Here is a 9,933-nt window from a genome sequence, read left to right as displayed (position 1 = left end):
GTTATATTTTTACATGAAACCCTATTTTACTTGTGCATTAACACTTTTACGCATAATATTTAATTTGTAATTCAAATTTTATATACTTCTAAATTGTATTTGTATTTTGACACATTCTCTTAATTTTTTTCCTATTTTTAACCAAAATTTTAGATCTTTCTAAATTGTATTTATAGATACCGTTAATATCAATTATTTTAAATATTTTAATTCAAGATTTGGATTTTTCTAAACTTTATTATACATAGACTTTTTTTAGTATTTTTCCTTATTTTTAATCGACCTGTCAAATTTAAAATTATCTTTTCTTTTTTTCTCTTATTTTCCTTTGATTTTCCTTGTCTGATTAAAAGTCCATTATTTTCTCCTTTTTCAGTCCGATTGCTATTAACGTGGATATTATTTCCTAGAGTTTCTATCTTCACCAAGTCCGATCCAATTAATGTGGCGTTTGTTGTGGCTGCAAGTGGGCTCCACCTCGGAGAGCCCACTTAACGATCTCATTGCACGCGCCTAAGGTCGGAGAGTCGATCATGATTTTCTTTGATTCTTTTCCAATTTTTTAAATCAATTTCCTTTCTATTTTTCTTATTTTCTCGATTAATGTGAGATTTTCTAGCTCGTAAGAGTGAACGTGGAGGCTTCTTTCCTATTACTTTATATGTATAATAGATAGATTTCACATTTCGCCTAGAAAATGTGAGATAAATCTTTTTCTCTATTCAAACTTTGCTACCTTTTGTATCAGTTATAAATCCCGTGAGTGTAATATGGTAGCCCATGGCTTGACGGCGATGGGAGCACTTTGCCTAGCTGATGCTGAACCTGTTCTCTCAGCCATCCCAGATGGGATTCGACCGCTAGTAGCCGAGGATATCTTAGCTTCAGTTTAATAAAGTTTGTGTGCTTCTTAAATAAACATATTAAATTAACTTGGGCGGTGAATGTCCTTGACTACTCTGTCTGAATCCATGATGTAGGACTGCAAAAGCTACCACTTTTTTTTTGAGTGAAGTGCACTAGCGGTCCCTAAACTTGTATGCATGTGTCATCTAGGTCCCTGAACTCTTAAAATATATTTTTGGGTTCCTAAACTTGTCCAGGGGTATCATATATGTCCAAATGAGCTTTAACCCGCTCCATCCGCTGACATGTCATGCCACGGTGGCGCCTACGTGTTGGTGGTGCCACGTGGGTCCCACATGTCAGTTTCTCTCTCTCCTCCTTATTCTTTTATCTCCCTTCTCGTAGGCGTCACCGTGACATGCCACGTTAGTGGATGAAACGGATCGGAGTCCGTTTGGACCTATATGACACCCTCGGACAAGTTCGGAGACCCAAAAATGTATTTTGAAAGTTCAGAGACTTAGATGACACATACATACAAGTTTAGGGACCGCTGGTGCACTTCACTTTTTTTTAACAGAAAGCCACCACTTGAAGAGCGCGCTCAATCGCATCTTCGCCACCTCAGCTCCTAATCTGATCTCCTGAGGGCATGCACTATGCGGTCTCCTCACATGAGTAGCCTTAGGATGTTATACGGGATGAGGCTACCCACCCACGATGCATAGTGCTCTAGGTGGGTCCCACAACACTTTTTTTTAATTTCCCTATCAACTCTCTCTCCCTTCTCTCCTGGTCGATGGAGCTCGGCGGTGGCCGTGGTCGATGGTGAAGCACGACGGCGCATCGGGGACGGCGACGAAGCACGGCGACGCGTCGGGGACCATGGCGTATCTGAGAGGGCGACGGCCGCGGCCGTGGACCTCGGCGGGCGACGACGACGGCCATGGACCGGGCGGCGACGGGTGACGGCCGCGGCGATAGATCCGGGCATCCGGTGGGCGGAGGACACCGGATCCGGGTGGCGGCGCGTCGGGGACGCCGGATCCGAGCGCCGGCGACGGGTCGTAGATAGTGGCGGTGGCCGGCCTTGGCGTCGACGGGGCGGGGCGGCGTCAGTGGCGACGTCGACGGGGCAGGGGCGACGTCGGCGTCTCTCTTCTCGCTTTTTTTTCTCCGGTTTCTCTCTCCTCTCTCTGACAGAGCCACCGTTCCCTTGCGAATGGACGCGCACCCTGGCTGGGGCACGGTCCATGCCGACCTAGCGGGCCAGCTCTTACGTGGAGAGCTACTCACACATGAGCACTGTGCATGCCGTGAAGAATAGGAAAAAGTTTCAGAAAAAGGCCACCCGATATCACGGGTGATGTGCTCCAGGAGTTCTTGGTCCATCTGATTAAGACATCATTGTCACAAACTTAACCTAACTGATTAACCGGTGTTATCTGTAAACCCGTATGCCATATACATGTGCCGTTCGATGGTTTGCTGTTTTCAGTATAGTTGCGAATGCAGTATAATGGTTACAGTGACCTGAGTAGTATCCAAGATCATAGATTTAAATCTCTATAAAAACATGAATTTCAGATTATATATTTGAGGGGCTAACCCACTACTTGGGCTAAGTTCTCAATTTCTCCAAAATAAAAAAATAACTGCAATATCCGGGTGATATAGCGATCGTATTATTGTGCATCAGAACAAGCGATGGTTGGAGACTGATAACACAATACCATATTGCCAAAATAAGGGTTGTTCTTGGAAATTTAATCCTTTGCTTTGTCATGTTTTGTTCAAACAGAAGATAGACTATTGATGTTATGTCATATCTTCTGGGATGCATAAAGAAAATGCTTCTGCTATTTAGGCCGTGTTCTTTATCCCCTTGCTAACTCAGATTTTAAACGTGCACGCTTCCCGAACTGCTAAGCGAGAAATATTTTTGCGAAAATTTTATACAGGAAAGTTACTTTAAAATATCATATAATCTATTTTTTATTTTTTATAACAAATAATTAATTAATCATGTACTAATTTATTACTATGTTTTTTTGCACCGGATAATATAAGATCGGCTAAACGCGGCTTGATTCATGTTCTTGATTTTGTTCTAAAACAATCTGTTTTCTCTAACTTTTTTTTTATTCTGGATACTAACTCATGTTTTTGATTATTTTGCTCCCTAACAGATTCGCCAATATTTGTTCTGAATATTGATACTAATTCATGTTCTTGATTTTCTTTTTTCACTCCCTAATGGATTCAGATTCGGGGATAATAAATTGGCGGATGTCTGCCATCCCCGTCTTTTTACTTTAACTTAAGTCAATATTTAAATTTTTAACTTTAAATTTAGAGCAGATTTTGGGGTTTTCATCGTAGATTATTTTTTATCCTTGGCTTTTAGAAACTAAAAACACATGTAATTTTTTATTTACGAATATAAATATGATGTTTGAAAAACCAAACAATCACGCCCTACGGCTCGGGAGTCTGGAACGGACCGTGGACATACCACGAAAGCACTTTCTATTTTTATAGCAGTAGAGATTTTCTCTCTCTCTTTTCTCCCTATTTTTGGATTTTCCTTTCCTGAGTTTTTTTTGTTATTTTCTTATTTCCCTTTTTGTTTAGATTTGTTGTCGTCGTAAATTCTACTGCGCGTAAGTCAACAAGTACGATGCATGTTCTAATCGAATCTGATTTTTTAAAGAAAAACTAACAAACTAATTAAATAAAAACATTGTAAATTTTTTTGCAGCATTCTGTGATCGATTTTTCCAAAACTCTGAATTAATTAAATCAAACGGTTGAGAATTTTGTTGACAAAACTATTGTACGCAACATCTACCATCACAATTGAGCTGATCCTTCCTTGTGAAAAAAAAAACAAACGGTGCTCTGACACCATGTACTCCTAGAACTTAAATTTTTTAGACTGTATGTCAGTTTCTTGTAAACCAAAGTATAACCATGCAAGATGGTTACTTTAGTAAATCAAATAGAGTATTGCTAAATCTAGGGTGTTAATGGAGCAGATTCGGACGAATAGTTGTCATACCATATCCTAAATCATATTTTTTAAGCGGACGCGGAGTAGGTGCGGATGTTTCTGGATAAGGATACGGATACGGATGCGAATTGTTGCGGATGTCGAGAATGGTGCGGAGTTGGCTCGGAAACAGATTATTATGTCCGGAAGTGATATGTACATGTAACCAATACATTGTCATCCAATATTGAATTAAAAATACTTAGGGCTATTGATGAGCTTTTGATTGAGTGATCTGTAGGCTAAAAACTCGGATTATCCGCTAAAATGTTTATCGGATAATCCGGTAAAAAAATCGGATAATTCGCATCCACCAGATATTAACAATACCATATCTGTATCTAAATCCGCAACTCATTATCTGAATCCGAATTCGTATCCGTCCAATAGTTGTAAACCCCTACCACATCCTCAATTCAAACGGATTCGGATCAGATCGAATATTATCCGATCCATTAACATCCCTAGCTAAATCATATCTCACTCGACACTAGTGTACACTGGATATAAAATTTTATATATTATTATTATTTGTTATACGTTTTACTTGTTATTTATAGAACTTATTTATTATCGATATATTATAAAGAGAAATTGTGATTCGAGTTAATTATTTGCTCATCAAATATATAGTTCCGTTATACAGCACGTACCCGGAAAATAGAGAAAGGGGAGGAAACGGAGGCATCCTCTCGCGGCGGCGGCGAGGTGTCCCCATCGATGTCCCGCCCGCGTCTCTCCTCCCTCTTTGCCGCCTCGGGGACCTCCTCCGCACCGGTCTCCAGGGCGGCGCGAGAGCACTCGCGCCGCCTTGATGCTGCCTACGCCGCATTCCGGCAGAGGCTGCGCTCCAGGACGCTCGGGCCCGAAGACGCGCGCCAACTGTTCGATGAATTGCTCCTCCGCGCCCCCGCCCACGCCCATGCCTTCAATGCGCTCCTCGCCGATCTCGCCCGCGCGCCGCCTTCTGCCGCCTGCCGGGACGGCCCCGCCCTCGCCATCGAGCTGTTCAAGCGGATGGACCGACGAGCCTCTCCCAACATCCACACCTACGACATCCTCATCAGCTGCTACCGCCGCGCACACTGCCCAGGCCTTGGGCTTACCGTCTACGGCCGCTTGCTCAGGACAGGCCTGAGGCTGAACTTGGTTTTGTACAACTCGCTCATCGACTGTTTCTCTAAGGACGGCAAGGTCGACAAAGCTTACCAATTACTCCATGACATGAAAGAGCTGGGCATTATGCCAAATGTGATGACTTATAGCTCAATTATCTACGGGCTGTGCAAATCAAAGGCAATGGACAAGGCTGAGATGGTTCTAGAACAGATGGTTGATGCTGGTATCCAACCCAATAATATGACATACAATAGTTTAATCCATGGATACTCCACTTCAGGAATGTGGAAGGAGTCAGTTAGAGTGTTGAAAGGAATGTCAAGCTCCGGTCTCAAACCAAACGTCAGCAATTGTAACACCTTCATGTCTGCTCTTTGCAAGCATGGTAGAATCAAAGAAGCAAAAGATATTTTTGATTCAATGGTTCTCAAGGGCCCCAAACCTGATGTTATCTCGTACTCTACTTTGCTTCATGGGTATGCTACCCAGGGTAGCTTCACTGATGTGCATAATATCTTTAAGTTGATGGTTACTAATGGCATCATGCCTAACCATTACGTTTTCAACACACTACTTGATGTATATGCTAGGTGTGGGATGATGGATAAGGTTTTGCTTATACTAGAGCACATGAGTAAGCAAGGATTTAACCCTGATGTAGTATCATTTGGAATTGTGATATCTGCTTTTTGCAGAATGGGTAGGTTAGATGATGCCCTGAACAAATTTAGCCACATGATTGATATTGGTATAGCACCGAACATGGCTATTTACCATACTCTGATTCAGGGTCATTGTAATCATGGTGATTTGGTGAAAGCCAAGGAATTAACTTCTGATATGATATATAAGGGTTTTCCTCCTCCTTCTGTTATTTTCTTCAATTCAATAATCAATGACCTATGCAGCACAGGAAGGGTAGCGGAAGGGAAAGATACCATGGACTTGATTACACACACTGGTCAGAAGCCTGATGTTATTACATTCAATTCTCTGATTGATGGATATTGCTTAGTTGGCAAAATGGAGGAAGCATTTGCATTACTTGATGTTATGGCGTCAGTTGGTGTTGAACCTAACAGTTATATACATGATACACTTCTTAATGGCTATTGCAAAAATGGAAGGATCAAAGATGCATTGACTCTATTCAAAGATATGTTGCACAAGAGAGTTACACCTACATGTTGTTCATATAACACCATACTCCATGGGTTATTTCAGGCAGGGTGGACTGTTGCTGCAAAGAAAATATTTCATGAGATGATTGAAAGTGGAATGGCAGTGAGCATTTATACATACAGTATTGTACTCGGTGGACTTTGTAGAAATAATTGCACTGATGAAGTAATCATGCTGTTAGAGAAATTGTTTGCAATGAACCTAAAGTTTGATAACTTTATTTTCAACATAATTATTACTGCAATGTTCAAAGTTGGCAAAAGAGAAGAAGCTAAGGAATTGTTTGCTGCTATGTCTACTTACGGTTTGGTTCCTAGCATACATACCTACTGTGTAATGATAATAAATCTTATAAAAGAGAAGTCATTCGAAGAGGTTGACAATGTCTTTTCATTAATGGAGGATGCTGGTTTTCCTCCCAACTCTCATTTGTTAAATAAGATCGTCAGAATACTTCTCAAGAAAGGTGAGATAGCCCAGGCCAGAAATTATATGTCTAAAATTGACGAGAAGGGTATCTCGCTTGAAGCGTCAACCTCTGCCTTGTTGATCTCTCTCTTCTCAGAGAAAGGGAAATATCGGGAATACCTAAAATTGCTCCCTGCAAAGTATCATGTTTTTGAGGGAGTAAACATCAGCTAATAGTTATATCTGTACTTGACTTCTGATGGGAAAGGTAACCAGGTAGGTATCTGAACTAGGACTATAAAGGGAAGATAAATGAATCTGTAAGTGATGCTTTCAGGTATTTCTTGTTATTGTGTACTCCTATTTTCATGTGGGTTTGCTAAATGTTCTAATGTTATTCTGTACTCTCTATGCACTGTCATGACTGAAATGATAATGCTGCTGCCTCATTACCTAGGCCTACAACGCTGTTTGTCTAGAATGTTTGCTTACAGTGTAGCTTCTGCAATTTTAATGGAAGTTCTCTGACTAATTTTGGAACTCTATATTAGTATGTGTATATTTAAACATCATTTTATCAGCATATTTTCTCAACATTAGTACTGATCATGCATCATTAATTCACTATGTTAGTAAGAGGAAAAACTTTAGTCATAGCCCATGTTGTGTTGAAAATTGATCATTTCTTGTGTTGATTTTGGACTTCATTATTTTTTTTTCTTGATTTGACATTGCTTGATCCATTTGTGTGCTTTGGTCATGTAATAGTTCTGCAGAATTTCAAACTACAGTGTTGTATTATGTATATTCAGTTGTTCATTGCTTCTTTTTGCCTCCAGCTTCCAGGTGTTTCTATTTCCACCTCAATTCTAATTTTTCCCTGGCAGGTTGCTTTGCTTAAAACTTGAGTTAATATTGCTTGTAGTGCACCCAGCAGGTATGTGATACTGCCTGTTCATTCATCCATCCGTCTCATATCTACCATTATGTTTGAAATGCATACAAAGGGGCCTTACTAATGGCTGATTCAAGACCATTTTTGCACTAACAATTGTAGATTCTGAAGTATTAGTAAGTGCTCTTTGATGTACCCTATTCACAACATAAAGATATAATCTAACCAATTTCATATGTTACATGTGCAATATTTTTCTTCTGAAACAGCTTCCTAATAAGCTAATATGCTCAAGAAACATCACAACATCTTGAAAACAAATGATTAGCTCTTGGTACTGATATCTATATTCCCTGGACTTTTGAGCATATCAGTGTAGTGCTGTACTCTATTTAACGAAGTATGAATGATGAAGCCTTTTTAACGGTCATGTATAGCAGATATAATAGCTAAGCAAATTTGTTCAACTTTCCACTGCCGTCCAACAGAAATAATAAAAAGCTGATCGCTAAAGCTACATTATATGATGGTCATCAAGCCAATTTGAATACTATTATCCATCCATCTCCCTGCCTGCGTTTTCCTTTGCACGGAGCATTTCATACTTACATTAATCTCTTTCATGTGACAACACAATACCGGCTGCGTTCGAAGTAGGATGTTGCAAAAGCTGATTAGCAGCATGGAAAACGATAAACATAATTAGCACATGATTAATTAAGTATTACTTATTAAAAATTTAAAAAATAGAGTTATTTGATCTTTTAGAATAATTTCTATATAGAATTTTTTTGCACGAAATATATCATTTAGTAGTTTGAAAGGCGTGCTAACGTAAAACGAGAAGTAGTTTATCTCAACATGCCCAATCGAACGCAGCCACCATATTGCCATATTATGGTTAGTAAATTTGATATCTGGCTTCTGTGAGTAAATCTGTGAGTAAATTTCTGCTGCAAAATAAGGGTTGTTGTTGGGAATTTAATCCTTTGCTTTGTCATGTTTTGTTCAAACAGAAGATAAACTTTCAGTTATTTTCAACTCCATCGTTATCAATTTGAGCTTGGTCATTATACCCCTCAGTTTTTTTTGGAGCTTTCTTCATGTCGATGAAATCACATCAAAATGTTACCAATGTCCTTATTATTGACTGCTAAGGTTTTCATCATTTTATTTGAGAAAACACAAAACATTAGATCATCTTGTTTCAAGTTGAATTTTGGATGATTAGATTGTATCTAGAAATATTTAGTTTTCATGTCTTCTGGTAAGCATAAAGTAAATGCTTCTGCTATTGATGTTATGAGGGTGAGATACTTTTAATGCAAAGAACTTAATGGAGAAAAAGATTATCCGTTGTTCAAGTCAGTTCAAAAAGGGATGCAGTTTCCTTTTTTGTTAAATAGCAACAAAAATGGTGTGCTTACTGGAGAGTACTGCATGCCTATTTCTGTGATTAACTTGTGTTACACATACCTTTTCCTGTTCAGGATCAAGAAGCTAATTGACATGGAAGCATTATGGTTGTCACCCCTGAAATTAGTTGTACATGACATGCAGAGAGATGCAAAGTCATTTACATTGTTTACTTTGCCACATGTCAGGTACTAATCTCGACTGCAATATGTTACCAATCAAGTACAACCAATAGTGTTGTTCTAATTTTCTAGCACCACCTTGCAGAAAAGGGTTCTGGGATTTGTACAAGGGCTATCTAGACCAGAAAGTTAAAGGAGGAAATGCAAGATTATGCTTCTACGGTGGCGTGTCTGAGAAAGATGTGAAAAAAGTGCTTCCATCCGCCGAGTAAAAAATGTCTTGATATGATGAAATTGTCATGTGGACATTGTAATCGATCAACTAGATTCGTATTTGTTTTGGCATACTAGGAACTTGTAAAAGCAGGCATGGCAAGCAATTTTGGAATCATGAGTGCATTTTGTCAATTTACCGATTTTTCCTGTTTGTTATCACAAAGTCTGTATTGTGATGGAAGATGTTTATCACAATCCAGAGAGTTTCATGGATCCACCTAGTACACAATCAATTTAGAAAAACTGTGTGCAACCACAACTACACATACTCCAAGCTGGCACGAGCAACTCAGGAAAGACACTGTCCTCTGACTATTGACATGGTGGAAGTATTAATGGGTTGATAAAGTAAGGGGTGTTGAAGAGATAAAACTTCTAATTCATGTACTGATTCCATGTATTCTAAGTCAAACTTCTTAAGATATTATAAAACTTATAAACAATAGCAATAACATATATGACACTAACTCAATTTTATTAAATATACCATGAATATATTTTTATAATATATTTAATTGGTACTGGAAATGTTACATTTTTTTATAAATTTATTACTTAGGATAAAAAACACCATACATTTCAAATGGAGAGAGAGTAAAAGATTAATAATCAACTTA

General features: G+C 39.0%; 1 protein-coding gene across 3 annotated transcripts; it reads left to right on the top strand.

Annotated features, from left to right (window-relative positions):
• The first annotated feature begins 4,577 nt into the window (after nucleotides 1-4,577).
• Nucleotides 4,578-9,525, top strand: LOC102700638 (protein Rf1, mitochondrial-like). 3 transcript variants are annotated; one of them, XM_040525794.1, is made up of 4 exons: nucleotides 4,578-6,927; nucleotides 7,495-7,544; nucleotides 8,993-9,106; nucleotides 9,186-9,525. In XM_040525794.1, the coding sequence occupies exon 1, from the start codon at nucleotides 4,619-4,621 to the stop codon at nucleotides 6,839-6,841; it is 2,223 nt and encodes a 740-aa protein (XP_040381728.1). In that variant the 5' UTR covers nucleotides 4,578-4,618; the 3' UTR covers nucleotides 6,842-6,927; nucleotides 7,495-7,544; nucleotides 8,993-9,106; nucleotides 9,186-9,525. The 3 variants fall into 3 exon arrangements, with proteins under 3 accessions (XP_040381728.1, XP_015694693.1, XP_040381729.1); XM_015839207.2 differs by having other exon boundaries at nucleotides 4,578-6,944; XM_040525795.1 differs by lacking the exon at nucleotides 7,495-7,544.
• Nucleotides 9,526-9,933: the final 408 nt, after the last annotated feature.

Source organism: Oryza brachyantha, chromosome 7 (assembly GCF_000231095.2).
Source record: "Oryza brachyantha chromosome 7, ObraRS2, whole genome shotgun sequence".
Classification (NCBI taxonomy): domain Eukaryota; kingdom Viridiplantae; phylum Streptophyta; class Magnoliopsida; order Poales; family Poaceae; genus Oryza; species Oryza brachyantha.
This window is presented reverse-complemented; position numbering and strand designations above follow the sequence as displayed.

What these genes read in the sequence shown, in the direction of transcription:
- LOC102700638 (XM_040525795.1), top strand. Translation starts at nt 4,619, where the DNA reads ATGTCCCGCCCGCGTCTCTCCTCCCTCTTTGCCGCCTCGGGGACCTCC.